Source organism: Falco peregrinus, chromosome 6 (assembly GCF_023634155.1).
Source record: "Falco peregrinus isolate bFalPer1 chromosome 6, bFalPer1.pri, whole genome shotgun sequence".
NCBI lineage: Eukaryota > Metazoa > Chordata > Aves > Falconiformes > Falconidae > Falco > Falco peregrinus.
In genome coordinates this window covers 39,249,177-39,272,991 of record NC_073726.1, presented here as the reverse complement: position 1 = coordinate 39,272,991, position 23,815 = coordinate 39,249,177, and the positions used below count along the sequence as shown (strand labels likewise).

General features: G+C 36.4%; 1 protein-coding gene across 3 annotated transcripts in view; it reads left to right on the top strand.

The window, feature by feature from the left end:
* The window catches only part of MON2 (MON2 homolog, regulator of endosome-to-Golgi trafficking), a 73,985-nt gene extending 50,688 nt beyond the window's left edge, over positions 1-23,297 (top strand). Inside the window, exons 27-35 of one of the 3 annotated variants that reach the window (XM_055807534.1) lie at positions 4,772-4,915; positions 5,470-5,487; positions 5,731-5,859; positions 7,756-7,946; positions 16,325-16,385; positions 17,742-17,865; positions 18,685-18,892; positions 19,719-19,801; positions 21,637-23,297. In XM_055807534.1, the coding sequence (XP_055663509.1) occupies positions 4,772-4,915; positions 5,470-5,487; positions 5,731-5,859; positions 7,756-7,946; positions 16,325-16,385; positions 17,742-17,865; positions 18,685-18,892; positions 19,719-19,801; positions 21,637-21,800 (1,122 nt within the window). In that variant the 3' untranslated portion in view covers positions 21,801-23,297. Of the gene's footprint in view, positions 1-4,771; positions 4,916-5,469; positions 5,488-5,730; positions 5,860-7,755; positions 7,947-9,071; positions 16,386-17,741; positions 17,866-18,684; positions 18,893-19,718; positions 19,802-21,636 lie in introns of those variants that run through there. The other 2 variants (XM_055807535.1, XR_008747712.1) reach the window with 2 other exon arrangements.
* Positions 23,298-23,815: the final 518 nt, after the last annotated feature.

Below are 23,815 nucleotides of genomic sequence, written 5' to 3'. Positions count from 1 at the left end.
AGTGTTATTGGAACAATCAGATCTCCATTCCTGGTGCAGCCCAGGTGCTCATCATTGAAAAGAATGGTGTAATCTTTATGAAATCCACTTTTGCTTGATTGCAGAAATACCCTCAGTGTTGTGCTGTGTTTGTAGCCATTTACTTGTCTGTCTAATATTAAATTATTGTACTGTACGAAGGTCTGTACATAGAGTTGGGGGAACAGTCCCACAAACAGTATTCCTTACGTTGCCCAGGTACTGCCATAAACAAAGTCAAGAACAGTGATCATGAGAACTTCGAGTTCATACAAAATGTAATATATAAAACGTCTATGGCAGACCGCCTGCCTTCTTGCCTCTTGTTAACCAGTTGTTTAAGCAGAAGTGCAGCATTTTCCTTAAGAAGTTCCTACTATAGAACTTACCCTCAAATAGCACCTTTCCTGGAAGTGAATCTATAAACAACAGATTAGGGTGCCCTTTTTCTGCATAGTTAAAAAAAAAAAAATTGCTTCTTTCTGGAGTTGTAAAATATCTCCTTGCAAAATACAGTGTTCATTCAGAAAACTTGTTTATTCAAAAGAAACAAAGCTGATAATGATTGGGATCATGCATTTATATTGTGCTGCTTTAAAAACCCCGAAGCTACAAATTTGCCCCAAAAAGCCTACTCAGGAAATGCTAGAGTGAAAGCTATCCATGTGATCTGACTTTATTCCTTTGGGCTTTCATTTTATGCCTACTTCGCTTAGCTGTGTGGTCACGCCCCTGCCCGCCAACTGCCCCCGAAAGGATCCTGCCCCATTTCGTTCACGGAACACGTGGTGCCTACAAAATGAGCAGCAATTCAGTATCTTGTTTTCTTTTTGCTTCATGTGGATTGACTTCTCTCATACTTACTTAAACCCTAGAAGCAAGGCAGATTCATTACCTTGCAGTCATTTCTTTAGTTTATGGGTTTAACGAATATTCATTAATCTATTTTGAGAACAGATGTGTAAGGTTAGAAGTTGGTATTAAATCTCAGTTTTGTGTGTGGGAATATAAATAGCGAAGTTTTAACACCAATTGTATCCACTACATTTTCATCCTTTTCCAGTCAGGCTTGACCCTTTTGTACCCTTCCCTTTACAGCAGGTCAGCCCTGCCCTAGTCCTGTTCTCCCCACTTACTCCATGTATTCATCTCTAAGATTCTTCTGTTTCTTTGCTGGTCTCCTTATCCAGGTGTTCTTAGTTCCCAAAGGCTGCAGGCATTTGTCCTGCAGGTTTCCTGGAAGAACCCCCATTTGTGATTGGTTTTCCTCACAATACCTTCATACCTCCAGGGTTGGGATTCTAGCCCCGTGTTGGGTGCCAAAAAGAACTGTCATAGTTTAACCCCAGCTGACAAGTAAGTACCATGCAGCTGCTCACTCACTCCTCCCACCTTGCAATAGGAAGGGGAGGAGAATCAGTAAAAGGTAAAACCCATCAGCTGAGATAAGAATAGTTTAATAATTGAAATAAAGTAAAAAAGAAAAAAAAAAAACACCAAAAAGCACAAAATCAAGCAAACAATAGTAATCGTAATAAAAAGCAGAGGGAGAGGGGAATGAAACCCAAGGAGGAAAAAACCAAAGTGATATACAATGCAGTTGCTCGCCACCAGCTGACTGACACTCAGCCAGTCCCCGAGCAGCAATCAGCAGCCCCTGGCCAGTTCTGCCCAGTTTCTATACTGAGCATGACGTTCTATGGTATGGAATATCCCTTTGGCTAGTTTGGGTCAGCTGTCCTGACTTTGCTTTATCTCGGCGTCTTGTGCACCTGCTCACTGGCAGACATGGGAAACAGATAAGTCCTTGATCTAGGGTAAGCACTACTTAACAACAACTAAAACATTATTCTCATACTAAATCCAAACACAGCACTGTACCAGTTAAGAAAATTAACTCTTATCTCAGCCAAAACCAGGACAGTATTAGTGCTTTTCAAAGAAGGGGTTACCAGAGTTTTTAAAAGGAGGAAAACCTGCATGTTTTTTATACTCTTGATCTTGTCAAGATGTTAAACCGGTTTAGCTGAAGTTTACTTAAACAATAACAAAAGCAATAACTCCCCATGAAAAATAGAGATATCTCTATTCCCCTGTCCCAATATAAATAGTTAGTATGGCAGTTACAAGCCTCTGCAAATACAGATTAAGCTGGGGTTAAACCACAACATGGATTTACATAGGAAGGTACCTCAGTTTATACAGTAGCTCCCACCCTATCTATAGTTGTATTACTAACAAGCCAGCACTGAAGTCAATCAAAAAATAAGTTTAAGTGTATTTGGATATCACTAAGTTCTGTGAAGTCATATGATCGCTCTTCTTGGATATATAACGCGATACAATTCACATAACAAGGCAGGCAGGCAGTGCTGGTGTGGAGCAAAGGCTGTCCATCACGTGGTTTTGCTGGAGGCCACAGTATCTTCTTCCTCAGTTGAAATGAATTAATATTCTCAGGAGTACTCACAGGAGCTAGTGGAATGGTTAAAGGAAGAGTATGTAAATATTTTCCATTTTCTCTGAAACAAAGTATTTCTAAAATATTTGCATGTGGGATCAGATTGAGTTTTGTTCTTTGCTGATACGGGAAGATTTGGGTCAGTTCTGATTTTCTAAGAAGTTCTGGAACAACTTGTAGTTGGAATAGCATGAAAAAACCCCAACATTTTTAAGACTGAGCCTCTGACTGGTTTAATAAAGAGATTTTATGATGTGATTGCACTAGTAAAAGATTGCAACTCGGGAATATAGCACTGGAAGGGAACTTTGATTCTCCTTTCAGACTTCCATGTGTTGAGCCCATTTTACACTCCTTGTTTTGTTCTTAATTTTATTTCTCATCAGACCTTGTCTTCTGGACTTTCACGGCTGTAGTGTAGCTGCCTGCTTCATCACTGTAGCCTCAGCTAAAGTTTGTACACAAGTGCAAATTCTCTTGATTATTCTCAGTCCCTCCGTACGTTAACTCCAGGTCAACCCTGCAGTGAGCCAGCTGGCTCATCAAACAGAGGAACGCAGATACATGCTTGGGTGTCAGACACATTTGAATTCTGCCTCTGTAGGCAGTATGGATGCAAACCTCTTGAGCGATGAGTGTGGTAGACTCAAGGCTGTATTTACACATACCGACAAAGATGGTAGAGAATTAGCTACAGAAAACTGTAAAAAAACCCAGTAGTCTGACAGTAGTTGCACTGGGAGTTGTTAGATAAATCTGAACTATTTAAAAAGTTTGAAGGTTAGTACTAGAATCCTTTAAAGCATAAATTTCTGAACCTAAAGTACCGTATCAATTTTTACAACAAACAGTTGACTGCAGAGTATTTTATTTTAGGTTTTGGCTGTGTTTTACTGTTGTCCAACCATTACTTTTTGATTTATACATGTCTCTTAAGTATGTAAATAAGTGCACTTCATGCAGTAAATGGTACTTTGTTTTATAAGCATCTCTTAAAGATACTTTCAACATCCTTAGTGACACATGTGACTTTTAGATCAGCAATTAAACCTTTAGTCTTCTGCCACACAGGTGAATATCTAGGATCTAAGCATCTTTTCCAGAAAAGAAGTATGGCTTTTTAGAAGGAGTGCTGCGCTATATTCATGATGTTGATTAAGCTTTTTGAGCATTAGAGAAGAGTTTTGAATTGCAGAAAGCTGAGGAAAAGCGAAAGGCCATTGTGGATCACGGAGCGCTCTACTGCGAGTTGTAGATTGCCTGAAGGTTGCACCTAGGTCTTAGGGTCATCTAGTGATGACAGTGCCTGTAACCCCTGTTGGCTTGCTCCCTCTCATGGCTGGGGACTCAGAATATTTGCTAGCCCGTCTACTGCCACAGCTCATGACACAGCCCCAGCATGGAGGCTGCACTCAAACAGCTTTGGAGCAGCTGGCACCTTGAGTGAGTTCAGCCACAACTTGTCATGCGTGATCTGTGGTTAATGAAAAGAGGGGGTAATTCCTCCCCTGAGGAAAATGACAGTACAAGCACAAGGTCTTTTTGTGGAGCAATAAATAGACTGTTTCTTGAAGCTTTGAGAGGAGAGACTTTGAGAAGAAAGGCAAGACATTTAAAATGACAGAAAATAATTAGGAGTAACTTCATAGAATCGTTGTGTTTGGCTTTGAAAATAAAAGCCCCAAGATTGCCTTGGGATTTATATTGCAACAGGAAATCATTAGATTACGACAACGTGGTATTTCATTGACATCTTTTAAGTATATCACCCTTCGTGAAATGTTTTCCATTTTAAAGCAAGATTATGAGTTTCAGCTATACTAAAACCATATCATCCTCATTTTATTTATGTTCCTTTCTGTAAGACACAATTTTATCTGCTTATGAAAACCTTGTATGAATTACTTCTGAGATTTAAATGTTCTTTGAAGTAGAACTTAAAGAAGATGTGGCTGAGACCAACAGACAGGACTTACGTAGGCCTTATGCTTTGCTGTCATGTCAAATCAGAATTTGTGAAGAAGAGATATCTTTCATTGGACAAAATGAGATAGCTGTATTTACTAAGCTATATATGCCCAGGTATCTTGCTACTTACTTTAATAGAATAACAAAACTTACGTTCCTTAAACTGTTAGAACTATACACTGTCTTTTATACAGCTCTTGCTGTACAGACTCTTGCATAGTCTTATATGGGAATTTTTCTTTAGGAGCTCCTTGTACTGATGCAGATTTTTGAATACAAAAGTTCAAAATACATATTAAGCTTTTGTATTTTCTTTTGGTATAGGCTATATGTGTGGGCTCAGAAAGTATGCAGATAATGTATCCTGCAATCTTTGACCAGCTGTTGGCCTTTGTAGAATTTTCCTGCAAGCCTCCACAGTATGGACAGTTGGAAACAAAGCATGTTGCGAATGCAAAGTATAATCAGGTAATTAATTAGAAATCTCGCTTGTTTCACTTGGCTGGTGAACTGAATTCAGTTTCAGATATAGGTCGTTTTGCAAGATGCATTTATTCCATCTGGAAAAACTTTGCTGTGCATGTTGTACAGTATAATATGTTAATTTATTAGTTGTTTTTTTGAAACATGCTTTTGTTATCTTTGTTTGCTCCCTTTGGATTCTACTTTGCTTTTATAGATTGTATTCCTCTGTGTAGGAAGGGTCATGCCTGGACACCAGACATAGTGAATGTGTCTGAATTTTTCCAGTGAATTAATCTAAAATAACTTGTCCTACACGTGATACCAAATTTAGTAGAAAGACATAATAATTTTGAATGGAGAAAATTCCCTCAAGCTGCAAGTTTTTTAATTGCACGTGCTGTAGAGAAATGGGACATGTTCAGTAATTCTTTTGATCTGTGTACTCTGCTGTTCACTAAGCATGAGCATCTGATTCAGTGTAATCAAAGAGGTAACTATTATGTATGTATTAATTCTTCTTATTCTGTTTGTCCTGCAACACAATGGAATCACACTAGATACAACTATTTGCACCGGTGAGTTAAATTTCCTTACAGATTGTCCTAATGTAGTTGTCTTGCCTAGACTGCAACATTTCTCCTACTTAAATGTACTTTACTTCAGTGTAGAGTACATTTCCATAGTCAGACTACACTGTATTTGCAGTTTTGTTGCTTGGACCATATTCTTAGCAAACCTTGCATGCATTAAACAGAAAGTTCAATGCAAAACATATGTTTTCACATATAGTTCAGTAATTTACTGATTTCTTTTCCTAGGCGGAATGGGTAGCATTGAATTATGTACCGTTTGCTGAGAGATCACTGGAAGTTGTTGTGGACTTATACCAAAAGACAGCTTGCCATAAAGCTGTGGTAACGGAGAAGGTTCTTCAGAACATTATTAAGGTAAAAGTTTTTTCTGCATACGCGCTGAATTTAATGAGCTCATATTGAAAGTCATGAGTTTTATTTTGAGCTAGTATTGATAAACACTTTCTGGGAAGCCTAAAGCTTTAGTAAACAAATGGAAATTTTATGAAGACACGCAGAAGGTAGTAATTTCTTTTCAAGCTGCAAAAGTATTGATTAGCCTATATGTATTGTTCTTTAGCTGGATAATGTCAGCATCAGTATTTCACTGTTAAGATAGAAATTAACAAATGTGTTAGACCACAAAGTATTAATCTTTTAAAGTATTATGCACCTGAATCTGATAAGCAGGCCTCTTGGTAAACATGGCGTTGAAGTAGAGACCAGTTTCTGTAGAGTGACATATATGCTTTGTGGACGTGCGCTCTAGCTATTGCTTTTGATTTTTTAATTACTTTTGTGTGTCATTGATGTAGCTATGAAATGTTACAGATGCACGAATGTGCCTTTAAGGAGAAATTACCAAACTCAACTTCTTTTTTGACCTTGTTTCCATTTTAGCAAAATTTTTCGTAAATAATAGTAGTAGTAGTAAATGTCTGGGGGAAAAAGAGATGTATGCGACCTAGGTTTATTTGTAATGACTTGGCTGACATCAGGTTGTTCCTGTATAAAGATTTAGAAACCCGAATGTGCTTTAAAATAGTTACGTGGTATTATTTGGAATCTGTTATGAATTAAATATTTGTATTTCAAAGTTAATGCAGTTGTTTTCCACTTCTGTTTTAATGGGATAGGTTAAATTGATATAAACACTACTATTCTTTAATGTTCACAGTTGATAATAATGTCATTCTTTGCAGTAGATGAAAATTTTAAAAAATTATTTTTCATGTCTCCAAAACCCATGTTGATAGTGGAATTAGATTTGACCCCTATGAACAACAGCAGCAGCAGAAAAGATTCTGTTTATCTCTAGGGTTAGATCTTAGCTCTCATAATAATTTTGGACAATAGAGAGTTAATTACAGTTGGTTCACACTTGATAGCAAGAGTGAATCTTTCCTCCCTTTGCTTTCCTCAAATGAAAGACCTCACTAAAAGCATTGGGAGCATATGTGTAATACCTGAATTTAGTCACTGTGTATTTGAAATGTAAATTAAATAATTGGTTTTCCAAACTTGATATCGGGTTCAGTTAGTTTGACTAACAATTCTAAAATGAATACGTACAGTGTAAATAGCATAAATGCTTAATGTTTTTAAACTCATTAATTACTTTCTTTGATAGATAGAAAGACAGCTTCAATATCTAAAAGGCTTAAAATTTGCTGTTTTCATCTGCTATACATTTGAGTTGTATTGCAGCCTTTATCTTAGAATTTCACTAACTCTTTTTGCTTTTAAACTTCATGTGGTTTAACGGTCAGCAACAACCAGGTGTCTTGCAGTGGTTATGTATACAGTTCAACTTTTGCATATTAGGAAAAGTTTAATGAGGCTTTTTTTCCTATACCGTGTAAGCACTTGGGATAGCTTTCTAGGAACGGGACTAAACTTTCCAGAATACACTTATGATAATGAACTGGCTACAGTCTGTTAGATGTTAGGAAAGCCCATTTATCAGGTTTAGCAGAAATGGTGGATGGCAATACAGAAAAAGAAAATTAGTATGTAATTTCACAGTCTAATTGGTAATGGATCAACTCTGACTTCTAACCATGTACTTGGCAACAGACCTGTGCTTTAGACAGCTGGGATATAAATCATCTTTATAATTACATTTTTAAAAGAACATCTCGTATACCAGCAGAAAAGGAGGGAGGGATGTGTACTATCATCTGTGACAGTGTCTGCCAAGAGCTTCTGCAGAAACCTGTCATATTCTTAGATTTGTCTGAGCAACTATAAATTTTAACTTTCTTTTTGCAGACACTAAGAATACCTCTTAGTCTGAAATATTCCTGTCCTTCTGAAAGCACATGGAAGCTAGCTGTTTCCTCTCTTCTCAAAGTTCTCTCTATCGGACTACCTGTTGCGAGGCAGCATGCATCTTCTGGAAAATTTGACAGTATGTGGCCAGAGCTGGCAAATACTTTTGAAGACTTTTTATTCACCAAAAGGTAAACACAGTTTATTTATTTATTTATTTATTTTAGTATTTGTAAATGTGTCAGTAGAGTTCTGTAAAAATAGCCTTATCTGTAGAGATATTTGATATCTAAAAAATATTTTAATGAAAGAATGAAAAATGTAACCAGTCTGTCTACTTCAAAAAGTGTAGAAAAGTAGAAAAAACTTTATTTAAAAGCTGAAAAGTCAGAGCATGAAAGAGCTCAACTGACCTTTGAATACAAGACATAGCTATTTTGACCAGGCCAAGGAATTCTGTATGGACTCCCAAGGATATTTACTATTGATTTGATAAAGAGTTACTGATACATACTCAATTTGTTCCTTTTTTCACTTTGAACAGAGTTGCAACAATGATTTTTTTTTTAATTTTTTTTTGAGTTAAGGTGAACACCATTAACTATATTTATTTTTCTTGAGTTCCATCCTGAAGTAGTCAACTTACTATGGATTTTGGAAAATTACTTCTTGCATTGCTATTCACTTAGAAGCCCGTAGTTTTCTTGCATTTGTTTCTACACAGGTAAATTGACTGCACCTTAATAATTAACCACACTTTACTTACAATACTTTGTGAAAAGTGTAGCTAAATAGTCAGGTTTGTAACTAGGCAGACAGGCAGATGTTTAAGTACATCCATAATCTCTCAGGAATGGAATGCTGTAGATGTGTGCAGGTTGAGAAGTCCAGAAGTGGAAAACAATAACAATCAGAGACTTAAACAATCTGATCTATTAGTTTGTTTAACCAAAAGAATATATCATTAGGAAGACATGATATGTCTTCAGAATATTCTAAAAGATTGCTCTAGAGAAGAATTTTTATTGTCCCTTGAGAATGGGTAAAAATGCATTTCAGTACAACAGTATAGTCTGGATTAGACATTAAGGAAACCTTTTACTGTGAGGAAGGTTAGATATTCTAGAAGATGCTTAGGAGCAGTATGGAATTTCCATCTTCTGTGAACATCTATGGGTAAACATCATTTAGGAGTTGTTCAAGTATATCTGATAGTGTCTCCGATTAAAGGACAATGTGGAATATGAAAAATTTAATTCTCTGATTTTCTGCGTGTATGTTGATTTCAGTAACAAATTAATCTTTCTTTTTAATAGGTACAGAAGAACCTGACTGTTTTCTAATGTTAATATGTTCTGTATTTGTGTGTGCATAGTTTGCAAACACACAAAAATTAGCAACCAAGCACAGCTGTATTTACTAATGATGAATAAATAGCAGCTTGCCCCAAACAGATAAAAATAAATACTAATAAAACTTAATTTTAGAGACAAATTCATTAGTGAAAATATTTGTACTAATGAATGGTTTTGGAATGTCATCAATAGGGTTACATGACAATTTAATTAAAAACTTTTCTTTTGTTTTTCCATTTACTTCGTAGAAATATTATTGAATAGTAGGAGTACCTTAAGATAAAAGAGCTCATCGAGACTACATAAAAGACACTTTAATCATGCAAGTTTTTGTTCTCATGCTTCACTGTTTCTTGAATTTAAAATAATCTTTCCAATATCTGGTTTGGCTTTATTTTTCAGCTACAGTTAGTAGTCCTGCTTCCATTCTGAGACAGGCAGTCCAGATTAATTAACACCCTATAATCAATATAACTGTTGGGAATACAAAATTAAAATGACGGTTTTTGAGGTTGTTGTAGAAGATTTTATGTTCATTTAGAAGTTATTTTGGGAATATGAACTACTATTTGCTGTAAATGAATTATTCCTACATATCTGCAAAGCAGATGAAACATAGTCATTTTGCATGTTTTTAGCTGATTCAGACTGGCACTGCTACAGTTTTTGAATATTAATCATTCATAAATCCAGGGAAGTAAAATTACCACAGATCTTCAATGTAATTCAAGATAATCCACCTTTATCTGCATGACCTTTTTGGCCAAATATGTTGTCTGTTTTTCTTAATTTACAGCAAGTGATTTATACTTTTCTTGAAAGTTATTCCAACCATAGAAATTCCATCTTAACGTGTTGCCTGCTAGAAACAATCACTGTTGGCATTAATTCTAATAGCTTTTGCCAGCTGTCATACATGGGTGAATATTCTCTGGAGGTAAAGGAAAAATAGTACTTCTGTGAATATTTATGATGCCCTACAACTTGTCTATCTTCGCTTAAATGTTTTCTCAGCTTTAGAGACCAGAGTGTATTCTATGATTTTACGTACAAAAATGTGTTTTAGGGATCAGCATTTTCATCAAAATTAAAAATGTTCTCAGAAAAGTTATATGAAACTTTTCTGTTCTCTTATGTAGAAACTTTAAGGTTCAAAAGAATTTAAAATATTAAAAATAGGCCAGAGGTTTATAGAACCTATGGCTGTAGCAGGATAATCTGGCCTGTGATTATAATTAATGGCCATTATCATTACTGTTTTCCGGGCTTGTTATGAGTAGGTGATTTTTGCTGATGTAGTTGTGTGTTTATATGGCTATTGAATGTCTGGTTTGGGGTGTGGGGGAGGTTTTTTGCCCCTTTAGTGTCCATCTTTTTCTAAATAGCAGTTTGTCTTCCCAAGTGCATGGTTCTCCTACTTACAGTTAGAGCCCCGACCCTGTAGCTTTAGGACAGATAACCCTCCATCAGCCTGAGCCTTGTGGTCCTAAAAAAAGTTAAAGCTGAGAGGGGAGTACATCTGCCTCATGCCAGTAATAGCAGTCATTTCTCCTTTTCTTCATCCTCTTCCTCCTCCTCCTCCCCACAATGCTCCTGAAGTGTGCCTCTCTCTCTGTGATGCAAGGAGGGCTCTAGAGATAGCTGTGGAAGTTCCCCACACTGAGGTAATTTTCTTCTGATTTCCTTCAGTTAAGTCCTCCTGCACTTCTGTGCAAGATGCTGTGAAACTAGCCATGGCAAATAGGGCAACCTGTCCCTTTTGTGCTGAAATTAAATTGTGTGTTTTAGTGGATTGTAATTGCAGTATAGTCAGTCTCTTACATTTGTAGTTGTTCCATTTCTAAGTAAATTGAATTCAGAATTTTCAAATTTACTGTATTGTCTTTTCTATTAGAACTGTAACAAAGAAAAATATATGTTAATCATAGTGGTGTCTTATTCCAGAATAATTTGGGAGAATCTATTCACTGTTTTGAAAATAATAGCTAAAATTTATTGCTGAGTTGAGGTGCATGTCAGCCTTCAGATTATAGGTGAAGGCAATGGGAATGCACTTTCCAACTGTCCATGTTGGTCCTTTATTTTAGGCCATGTGATGTAAGAACTGTTTTCTGGTGTGTTCCTTGATTTTTTTATATTAACAACGACTTGTGTTTTTTAAAACTTTTGGTAGTACTTGGTTTTTTTGTCTGTATCACCAAAATCAATTGACCAAGCTACAGATGAGAAGATGAGAGCACTCTGTGCTCTTAGATTAGTGACTTGTACACTTTACTTGGTTTTCGTGACCCTGCTGACCATAACTGCAGTTTACTGCAACTGTGAGTCAGTCACCCCTGGTGGCTTTCCAACTTGCAAATATGCCACGCAGGACAGGGGGTTTATTAAGTCATGTGCAGAAGTGTACTAATCTGGCTGCACTGCTGAAGACCAGCACGGATTGAAAAGGTTCTGGCGCGCAAAGAATTTGGAAAATACAATTCAGAGACACCCCAAGAGGCTCTCTGTGAGACAGAATAAAAGCATTACTGCATTATCTAGATTTTTACCATTATCCAACGTATCACCCCTTATGACAGGAATAGTTAGATATATCCAGTTAAATCTGAATACAGTTAGAGCTGAAAATTGACTTTATGCCAGCGTTCTGTAATTTTTCCTCAGCTCTCTGCTTCAAGGAAACTGAAATATTTTGGCACAAAGAAACTTCCTTTTCTTCCTCCACTCTTGTATGCTTTTTCATACTCCACACTTTCCACTATTTAATGTTCTACATGTTCCATGCTATTATCTTCCCAGGCTTCATGCAAAGCTAGGTAAATATCTTCCTTTTGTACTCGCTTTTCAGACCTTTATTCTTGAAAGCTGACTTAGCACTGCTGGGATGGTTCTAAAAATGAAACGCCTGCATCTCTGTAAAACTTGCTAATGTCTGATTGAAGTCAGTCCACCGAGCAACACTGCATAACAGATTTGGCTAGTTTTTCCCTTTACCGTTGTTCATTAAAATATCCCAGTGCATATTGTCTTGGTTTTGTATGCACATTCTCCAAGTCTCTACCTGGCTGAGGATAGAGTAGAAAGATAAAAATCTATTTCACTGATGTTCTTAATTTTTAATCAATATTTTAAACATTTTTCTAGTCTGACTCATAGTTCTTCTAATCACTGTTGTTCTAGAAATTGCTTCCACCGGTGAAACTGAGGTGGCATTCGTTAGGCAAGCGGTCACTGTGGTTAGAACCCTTAAACTAAAGCACTGTGAATCTCTGTGTTTAAAATAGTGAACCTCCTCTGTGTGGTCTTGCCTCTGCCTTTTGGACGGGAACAGGATTTCAAGCCAGCTATGGGGCTGAATGTGAGGAGATAGTCAACTCATGTTTAAAAAGTACAGATCACAGCAGAAATGGTCTGTGCCACTTTGTACATCAAGAAATTTCAAATATAGCCAAAAGAGCCCAGGTACAGGAAGAAGGAAAATGTTGCTGTCATAGAGGATTAATGGCTTCCAAGCAGTAAGTTTCAGGGTTGTTTTTGTTGTTTTTCTTTAAAAAGCAAGCTACAGCTGAGGAGGCTCAATAATCTTGATTTTTATTATAAATCAGAACGACATTTAAAAATTAATACATTTAATGTAACTTAATTTAGATAAAATTGTCTTTTAGTAAGGGGCTGGTCTGTTTATTATTTCATATCATGCTTCTTTCCCAGAGGCTTTCATGGAAGCATGTCAAGCCATTATATAAAATAAAATTCAACAAACGTGTGTGTATATATAATTTACTAGAGCAGAAGTCTGTGCTTACATGAGGGAATTAAATCAATAGCCTCCAAAAAGATGCTTCAGAGCAGAGTGCTGCTGTGCACAGCAGGACTCTGGGAGGCTGTTAGCTCTTTGTTGTTACGGCTCCAGCACCCTCCTTGGATGGTGGGCAGCGGCTGGAATCTCTGTACCTAGGAAAGCCAGCAACAGTTTATATCGCACTGCCTCTTATCTTCCCTGGCTCTTGACCCTTCGGGTGTGGTTTGGCAGTATTGCATCAGACCAGCAAAGCTTTTGGCCCCTAGGTAGATGTTTCATACAGACACCTTAGAAAAAACTATTTACCTGGGAATAATGTGCTACATGAACAAGTATGTAGCGTAATCTGTAGTATATATGGCAGATCAGATGTGGATGACTGGACAGAAAGGTCTTAACATCTCTTTAAAGTAAATCTCAGCTCACAGTCAGTCAGTTGTAAATTAGGAAGTGTCAGAATCAAAGCTTCCCATGTATTTCTACATGACTTGCATTTGTATGCATCATAATAGTTTATTTAAAGGTTTTGCATAGGTAGCTTCTTCGTGTTACAAAAGGTACTGACTGAACAGCTACTTAATATTTAATTTATTCTTTGTTTTCAATGTGTACCTCCAACCTTTCTGACTGCCTAACACACAAACCACCAATAACCACAGTATTTCTTTTTTTTTCTTTTGTTTTTTCCTAGTCATGTATGTTACACATGAGTGTTTCACAGACAATGGTGAAGTTATCTACATAAAGTCCCTTTGAGAAAGGAAGGTACATTTATTTTTCAAACATAAACATTGGCACCTACTGTCATAATTGTCAAAACTGAAAATTAGCTATAGGTGTGCAGACTGAACTTTAGGTGTCTCATGCTAAGCAGCCAGAAGATCGGGGAAAGAAGCCTATTTTGGAAAAATCTTACCTGGTCAGCAACATAGAGGAACACTGGGGAAAAAAAGCCACCAAAAACCTGTTAGCTAAACTAACCAGATTTGAATAAGATTTAGAAGCCTCCAAAGTTCTTAAACCTTTCATTATAGTTGGCAATGGGATGGAGAAGACAGGCCCAGACAAGTACCCTTGTGAGGACAAGGCTGGCACAGGTCCACAATTGTATATTTGGCAGCTGCCTTGCCAGTGAGCACGTGCTTTGCTCTGAAGTACGCACCACATGTCTTTTTTTTCCTGGGGAGGGATATGAGGTGGAGGAAAAGCTGGGGGCTGGGGACGGAGTTAGGAAATATGCCAAAGGATGCCAGTCTGCTTGACACTACAGTACCGCACCAATTCCTCTGCTTACAGAACAGCTTCGTTCTTTGTTCAGTCCAGAGCGCTGTTTTCCTTGCATCTGCTTATTCTGCCATAAATTAGGCAGGGAATGTTGTGGCAGATTGACCCTAGCATTTTCCTTCCTTCTCAGTAGTGACTATCTTGTATACTTAATCAGGTGATTTCTCAGGGCGGGGGGGGGAGCATCATCTAATGTAAGATGCATCGTGACACACAAACATACACAGTAGCAGCAAGTTGAAGTACCACAGACAATCTTAATTCCAATATTTCTAACTGTTCTTTTGAAATGGTGAAATTTCCAAACTGTTCCACAGCTTGAAGATGTTGTATAATTCTTTTAAAAAGGCAAAATGTAGAATTATGGAAGAAGGAGAGAATTTGAGATAGGAAATTAAATTGACCTTTTATAGTGCCTTGACTCTAATTGTTGTTGTTAATGCTACTGGTTATTCCATTAGCTGCATGCACTAACTTCTTACCATCAGTGCACATGACACACTGTGGAGAAACTGAACCCACATTCCAGTGGGTTTTGCAACTGTCTTTATATTTCAGAGAGACATAGGCGTGAGGATTCTGACTTCTGGTCTATGTCAGAAAAACGAGGGCAGTGTAACTTGGTCAGAACAGACACATATGTAGGCCTATTTGCTGCTTCTGTTGGATTAGTGGGATGCCTAAGGAAGAGTGCAGGGTGACCACATAATACTTTCATGATACAATCCTTCAGCCTCCCAATTTACGTAACTCAGAAAGCTCTTATACCACGGGTTGTCATTGGCTTATAGTCTGTTTTTCTTCTAGTAATTTCACTAACTGTATGTTGAATCTGTGTAGATTTTAGCAAGCGATCTGTGATTATGGGATTATAAACAAAGTATTTTGGAGTTTATCTATTTTGTGAAGTACCTTTGATTTCCCAGCCTGCAAAGTGCAGTAGGAGCAGATCTGTAAAGCAAAACAGTTCATGATAAGGATCCATCACCCACAGAGTGCTCACTTGAGATATTTTATTTCAGAGTAGCTCTAGTCTGGCTTCCTGTCATGCAAGCATGTGCGAGAGTTTAGAATACATTTTTAAATTTAGTTTCATCAAAAATGAATCCAGTTCTATGCACTCTAAGGTCAGATGTGAACCAAGGTTTATAAACGGGGATGTCTAAAAGTTTAATTTGAAAAGCCCATGTCTGATACAGACTAAAACACTGATGTCAGTACATCAGCTGAAGTAGTTGATTGCTGTCTTGAGTAGGAGGCCTTTTTCTGTCCTGCTGAGGAACTTCACCCAATAACTCAGCAGAAGCATAATCCAGCAAAGGAAAGGAATTTGAATTTGCTGAATGGGTAGTCCAGTGTGTACAGGGAAGGATGTAATAAATGAGATAAAATTTCGCCACAGAAGACTGCATGACAGATGGCTGGCATAAAATTTGCAATTAAATGGTACAAGATTTCCAAATTTACAAGCAGGTAAGGTAGGATGTTGTAAAGTATTGGGTAATTGTCATGGTTGAATAATTTCTGGACATTTCATCTGTAAGTAATTTTTATATACAATGGAAGAACTGCAGAAAGTTCTGAATTTCTTCAAAATTATTGTTTGTAAAATGAGTTTGTCTCTTCATAAAATTTGTTAAGAATGAGAACAAATATATAATTTCAGTTATCAAGGAAAAATAATGTCCCATTAATGAAAAGTGTGTTTCATTAATGCAGAAGAAAATGTAATTTTTTAGATGTACTCAAAAGTCTCTTTATCTTGCGTAGTGAGAGAAAAAGTAAAATGTAAAAAACTGATCCCCTGATCATACCTTCACAGACTCATCTTAACAGATATAGTGACTTTTGCACATATGAGAGTTTGCTTTGAGATGCATATGAAAAATGGTGTTGGTGGTGCAAGTCCTTAATCTGGTCCATCAGTTGTAACTCTTCAGTTTCAGTGTTTTACTACTTGTATCTTTTGAATCATTTTTATCATCATTATTCATAAGATATTCATAACATTGCCATATAACAGTACCAACTTGATGCATGTATTAACTTTAAATGTAATGCATTTCCCCAGACTTATCTCCTTAAACGTTGTGAATTTAAAAGTATAACATAGCATGTTTATTTTTAGTACACCTCCTGATAATCTTTCAATTCAAGAATTTCAGAAGAATGAGAGTATTGATGTTGAGGTAAGGAGACTGTAACAAATATATTGTCAAACGTAACGAGATGGTGACATTCACAGATTGCATTTGGTTCTGAAATAATTTTTTGAGAAGTTACCCATTCATTATTTTTCCTGTGATATTGTCAAACGTAACGAGATGGTGACATTCACAGATTGCATTTGGTTCTGAAATAATTTTTTGAGAAGTTACCCATTCATTATTTTTCCTGTGATACCATTTCCCTCTTTGAAAAGCATAGGCTCAGAATTTGGCTGCTTCAGAGTTATGCAGAAAGTAGGAAGGGGCATGCCAAAAACTCTGAAGTTCAAAACAGCGTAAAGTGGCGAAACCACAATGTTTCTTATTTAGTATGTTATTGCCAAGCAATTACACAGGTAATTGTATACATGGAGGAAGCTGACAGTTAAACATGGAGTGCTTTCCATGTTGAGGCGGGGTATTCAGCCAACAGTGACATTGTTGCCCTCCAGATGTGTTCTCACTACTGAAAAGCTTGTGCATAAATGAAGAAATGTCTTGTTTGTGCAGTACAGAGACAGCTGTAATTGTAAAAGAGGGCATGTTCGGTTGGATAACACCGAAGAAAATTAAAGAGAACATGGTACTTGGCATGAAGAGGGGCTTGTCCCCTTTCACTCCAGCACAGAGAGGTGTGGCAGCCCAGGGATTAAGGGTACAAAGTAGAAGGGCTTGCAGAGAAGATATGGCAGTATCTGTGGGTTTGATCACCTGTCATCTCTCCAGAGTGGCAGCTGGCATACAGAGATTTCTGGATGAAAAGTGGGAGTGGTTCTGCCTGCAGTGAGCAGTACTCTTGAGGTCTAATGCCTTAATTTATGGAGATCTAAACCCACTTTGTTCCTAAGCAGGAGCATCAAACCCAAGGATAGAAAGCATTTCAGTTAATGTTCTTTGCCTTAAGCTCGTTTAGATAATTAACTCGCTTGTTCTGCTTTGCAGATGTCTCATTGTAAGCATATGATATATTTGTTAATGTCATAGGGAGGATATGGAATTGAGTGGAAGTAGAGAAAGACTCCTAATATTGGATCTTCTCTTTTCAAAACCATAAATTCCATTTGAAGAATATACTTCAAATGTCAGTGAAATATGACTGGTAACTGCTTCAGAGACTCCGACAAAAGTGGAGGGAAAAACTTGTTATTATTTAAAGTTTAACGTTACATGCAAGATGGCAATTCTTAGACATATCTGCAAATTGTAAAAGTTAGCATTGGAATATTTTGTGAAGTTTCATTAGATATGTCTCTTCGTTTAATGTTTCTGTCTTCTTCGTGCTAGAATTACTACTTTAATATCCAGAACACCAATATAAATATATTCAATTTATTTTAGGTGGTGCAGCTTATCAGCACAGAGATACTGCCATATGCTAATTTTATTCCTAAGGAATTTGTTGGTCAAATAATGACGATGCTTAATAAAGGCTCAATACATTCTCAGTCATCCTCCTTCACAGGTATGGTACCTGAATGACAAAAGATAACAGTGTTTAAATCTACTAGAAAGTAGTGAAAATGTTGAGTACTTGTTCTGATAAAGACTTGAAGTTCCATGGCATGTATTCAGTATAAACTGTTTGCTATCCAGCTTGTTTTTATAGATTATATTTTATTTCATGGAAGTTGCTGAGCATTCCTTGTGATTTTTTTAAAAATTATTTCCTTACTTCTTAGTCAGTATCATATATAATAGCGTAGTTTTGTTACTTTATACTTTTTACGTAGTTTGTTTTGCATTGTGCCAGCTGAAATATTTCTAACAATAATTTCAGAAAATTGTAAGACAGACATAATACCATGTTCTTAAAAATTAAATGACCTTAGCATAACTACATGGTGTAGCTAACCAGATGCCTTCTCTGCTGTTAAGAGGAAAGCATTTATAGTTTTTTGGGAAAGATGAAAAAAATGGACATAAGCCATGACAGAGAAAAGTATTTGGATTATACAGTACCAAGTTATTAGTACTTATGGTGTAGAACTGGGGTTGCTGGGTTTTTTTAATTGATTTCATAATTTTTTTATTAAAGCAATGTCAAGTAGGTGACATGTTACTGAATGTGTTGCGTATTCTGTCTTTTTAGAACTGTTGTGATTGTTGCACAGTCACTTTTTCTTCAAATGTATTCTTAATAATTGTTCTTATCACTAGTGATGTTTTTTAATACTACAAGAGTGATAACCTTTTTGCAAAATATAATAAATTGATTGAAATGCAACATTTAGTATATTGGCATGCACACTGCACAATTAAATGTGACATTTTACTTTGACAGAAGCTGAAATAGATATTCGAATGAGAGAGGAATTTTCTAAGGTGTGTTTTGAAACACTGCTCCAGTTTTCATTCAGTAATAAAGTCACAACTCCTCAGGAAGGCTACATCTCTAGAATGGCACTTTCTGTGCTCTTGAAAAGGTCACAGGATGTATTGCATCGCTACATAGAAGATGAGAGATTGAGTGGCAAATGTCCTCTTCCACGGTACGTACATTGTCTTTAGGAAATGAAAGATATTACCAGTACTCTGAGAAGGTTTCATTCAAAATATCACTCAGTCCTTAAAAAAATAGTGTGTGTGGGTGAAATCTAAAGACAGGGAAATATTTCTGGAGAAGACATTTCAAAGAAAATGTTTATACCAATTTTTTGTTGAAAAGGCTTTGAATAATAATGGGTCACATTTGGTGCGGTTACACAGACAGTAGGAATATGATTTAGAAACTAATAGTTTCAGTTATTGAAACAATGGTTCTGATACCTACAACATAATAATTCTGAAATCTGATTTCTCTTTATTCCCAATAGAGCTATATATAGTTTCTAAATTGAGAGGTGGAGTGACCTCAAAAATAAGAGAAAATATCCAAACAGCAATGTTGTGAATCATGACTCAAGTACTTGTTCTTGAAACAGAAAAACTGACTGAAGTACCAGGAAATTCTTTAAAATGGGAGCTTATTTAAATTTCAGTTAACTTTTGAAGGTTTTGATCATGAATGATGGAACTGATTATTTTCATGTTACAGTTAATCATGTACATGAGTATTTTCAGACTGAGATGTGTGTGCCGTTAAGTGTTTCCAGTGTGACATTTAAAGCTATCCTAGCTGAGACAGCAGCAATGCTGGTGGGAACATTAAAGACAAATTATAACCTTAATCTCTAAATATCCTTTTTTTTTTTTGGTAGGCTTCATTGCAGCTGTTTCAATTACCTATGTTTTTTAGTGTTGTGTAAGTTTCATAGAAAAGCTTATATTCTTGAACCAAAAATTAGTAGTTGACTGTTTGTGCTTTTTCCTTTCTAGGCAACAAGTAACAGAAATCATATTTGTTTTAAAAGCTGTCAGTACTCTCATAGATTCACTTAAAAAAACTCAACCTGAAAATGGTAAGTTATTGTTAAACAACATAGTTCTAAACAAGATAACATTGTATCTTCTACAAAGACATCTTTATTCTTTCATATAGTAATTTTCACATAAATTTGAAAAAAAAGTGTAATTTGTAAAATTCAGTATTGGGTAATTCTGTGTATATGTAGGTGGCAGGTAGACAAAAAAAAAAAAACCCACAGAGTTTTTCCAGTAGACCTAGAAGTGTAAGATCCTAAGATAGGCTTGATAAAATAGGGGGCTTCAATTGATGGTGTCTTTTATTAGAGCGAGCTTAGTATCTTCTAAAAACAAACAAAAACCATTCCATAAAATGTTAGTAGGATTCTTAAGTATATGTAGTTTTGCTAGACCCTGCAGTGCAATTAAAGGGGTGTACAAGTTAAACACATGGGCAGGCTGCTGTGTACTTAAACTTGCAGTCTTGCTTTCCCTGTCCTTCTGCTCTAGTACCACCTGTCCTCCGTATTGAAAAAGCTGTCTTAGCTTATTGATCCCCAAGTAAATGGCTGACAGGTATATTTAAAGGGCTGAATTATATATATATATATATATATATATAAATAAAATTAATAAATTTATAGTTGTGCATCCTGTTCCTCCTGTAAGCTGCCCCTGCTATATGCATAGAGATTTCCCACCAGAAGACTTAGGAGTCTTGTTTAAACCAGCTGTATTTGATTCTGAAACTCTGACAGAATTGCATATACAACACTTCCCTCTGCCTCCCTGCTTTTGATATTATGAGGAACAGAAGAATCTTCCCAATCCTGAAACAAACAAACCAGCCTTTCCAGAAAAACACAGGCAAGTGGGTTTGCTGGAGAGGCAGTGCCTCACTTGCAGCATCACTGAGCAGCTGGATTTATGATAATGTGGTTTCCAAGGCTGATGGCAAAAGGCTGAGGACAGAACTATGCCAGGATACATAAAGCACTTTGGCAAACATTGAAGACAACTGAAGTGCAACTTCGGTGGGCCTTTCTCTTGGAGGGCTAGAGTAGCCAACTCAGCTGGACTGTTCCCCAAATCCCTCTTCCTGCCATGAGAGAAATTCTTCACCTGGGCCTCATACAGTACTGATTGTCAGACCTCCTGCATACTTTCTTATGAAGAGAGCCACTGGAAAAATTAGAGAATCACTTTATTCCCACTTCTTCTAGCTCTTAATAATTTTATTTAAGAAGGTTATTAATGTTTTCTGAAATCAGGAGTTTGTTCTCTTTTGAAACAGAGCCAAAACAGAGATAAGGAAGTGGCATAATAAATAAGATTCATGATACAATCTTTAATTTTACTTGTTGGACTAACAAACTTTACCATGGATATTTTTGTGTCTTGGTCCAGTGTTTCTCCCTCTGCTTTCTTAGCTCTTTTAATCTGGACTGACTTGAAATTAATAGAAGGCCCCATTGCTGACAAGTTTCCAAAAGTGAAATGTGTCCAATACAACTTTCTGTCAATAGCTGAGAAAAGCAGGCAGAAAATGTATGTGCATTACAGATTTAATGAGAGAATTATCTTCAGTTTGTCAGTTCTTCATCCAGAAAACATAGTGAATGACTTATATGTAGAAACACAGGTGTGTAGCACCATTTCATGGGTGTACCATCTGGCTTCCAGCTGCTGCTGTAAAAAAGTGTGGCTCTCCTGCAAAAATACATCGTCATATCTGAGAGCCCTGTACAGTGTCATAGTGTCCGTGTAGCACTAGGTACCTATGTTTAGGCACCTGAATGTGCTCTTGTTTATACAGGTATTAAAAAAAAAGTATGCTGTAAGAATTTAGACAGTAGTAAGTGATTCAGTCTGGGGTTTTTTTTCATTGCAGTTGATGCTAACACGTGGGCACAAGTTATTGCCTTGTACCCGACTTTAGTAGAATGTATCACCTGCTCATCCTCAGAAGTGTGCTCAGCTCTGAAAGAGGCACTGGTTCCCTTTAAGGACTTCATGCATCCACCAGCATCCAAGGTACAGAACGGAGAGTCTTGACCCCATAAAACTTCTTTTGTATTCTCGAAGGAAAAGAAGTATCCAGAAATGTTTGTTCCCAGGTGAAGTTTCTCTGAGGAAATCTCTTGTGACTAGTACTTTGGCAACCAGTGCTGACTGCCTTTTAACTGTACTAACAAGAGCTCAGTAATTCATGAGTACAGGCTGTATCTCAAAGGTTCCAGAGCGAGTAGCAGTGCAAACCTTTAATAAATTTAACTGAATAGTTGGAATCATTTATAATCTAATGTACTTGCTACAGTATCTTGAAGTGGTGATTGAAAAGTGGGCTTATGTACAGCTTGTTGTGTATGTGTTAATGATGTAATTAAAAATATTTCAATTCAGTCAAATTTATTAGGCTGGTGTTTTGCACCCTTTTTTTGAAGTACGAATTGTACTAAAATTTTATGCAAGATGGTACTGTAACATTCCATATATCTGTAACCAGCCTTTGTAAACAAAGGGAACTGATATACTTGTGTGTATAATAAATGGTACAGTTCTGTATAAAATAGTTGCATTTATTGTTTAAATTCTTTTTAAAATATTGATAATGTTAAATGCTTGGAAATGTATTTATTATGAATAAGTTGTATGCTTGCATTTTTACTTACAGTTTGCCTTCTAAATTGCCAGATATGCTCATTCATATCTGACCACGTTGTTAGTTTGTGCTTAATTGAATGTATCTTCTCTGCGGCTATTGGACATCTAACATAGGGTCATACGACAAAAGATGGCAGCAAGCAGTCAGCAGTCTACTGATCTCAAACTTCAAAGTAGTTGACCTGAAGTAAGTTTGAATATGCAGAAATCCACTGTAGCACTTCAACACTACCATACCTCACTTCATATTAATTTGTTTCAAGATGTTTGTTCTACTTGACTCTTACCCATTTTTGTAGTTGCAGCCTTGCTTTAAAAAAAACACGTATTTGAGGGCTGTTAGCCTTTTTTGACCTTATAGGCAAGTATCACAGTCTTTGGATCATGACCCAAGAAAGATGATATCAAATTTCTGAAATACTTGGCTGTAATATTTTGGTCAATAATCTTAAGTGCTTTGTTTTGTAATGTCTTTTCAACCCAAACAAATTGTTCTAATCTTTTAATTATAAACTGTCTGATTTGAAACCATGCAAAGTGTATTTTTGAAGATAGTTCTTTAGAAGTGCAGTAAAATTTGTCATTAAGTACATGTGAATTTATTTTACTTTCACATAATACACAATCAAAGCAAAACACTTTTAATACTATTGTTTTTAAAGTTTGTGACTTAGCACTTGAACTCTTAATAATTACGATTTCAATAATGTTTTACCTGTATTCACATATTTTTAACCTGTGGTGTGAAAGCACAAAGGCCAAATGTAAAAAAAAAAAAAAAAAAGACAGGTGCCTTTCTATGGATTTCAGAATTTCGGAGCTTACCTTTAGGTTTTTGTTCCTTAAAGTCTTTTGTAGATATTAAAAGAGATTATCATGTGTAAGAAATGGTATTATATCTGTTTGCTTTACACTTTCCTGGCTAAAGGGACATTGACATTGAATGGTACATGTGCATAGATGTAGAAGTTGTAGGAGCTTCAAGTTGGAGGTGTGATGAAGTGGTCAGGGTTAGAAATACCCTGTGTGAATAATGTTTACACAAGCATGGATTTGAATGGCGTGCCCCCATACGGCTTCAGTTTATGGTCCTTTTTAAAAGCTTTCTGTTCCAAAATACAGTAAATGTTAAAGAGGCTTCAAGGCTTTGCACATTTCTCTGTGACCAAAGTCCCGTAGAACTTAATCGACAATCATGGGTAGTTTTTAGAGAACACACCGTTTACATTAAGGACACAAATGCTTCTCGTTACTAGAATTTATGTCAAAACAGCTTATTTGGAGGAACACTTCCAGTATACTGCAAAACTGGGTCCCACGTACAGATAACACCGTTATCTGTACTCCGAAGGTGAAAACCTGGCAACTGTTCTCCTAATTAGTGGAAGATAAGTCAAGGTCTATGA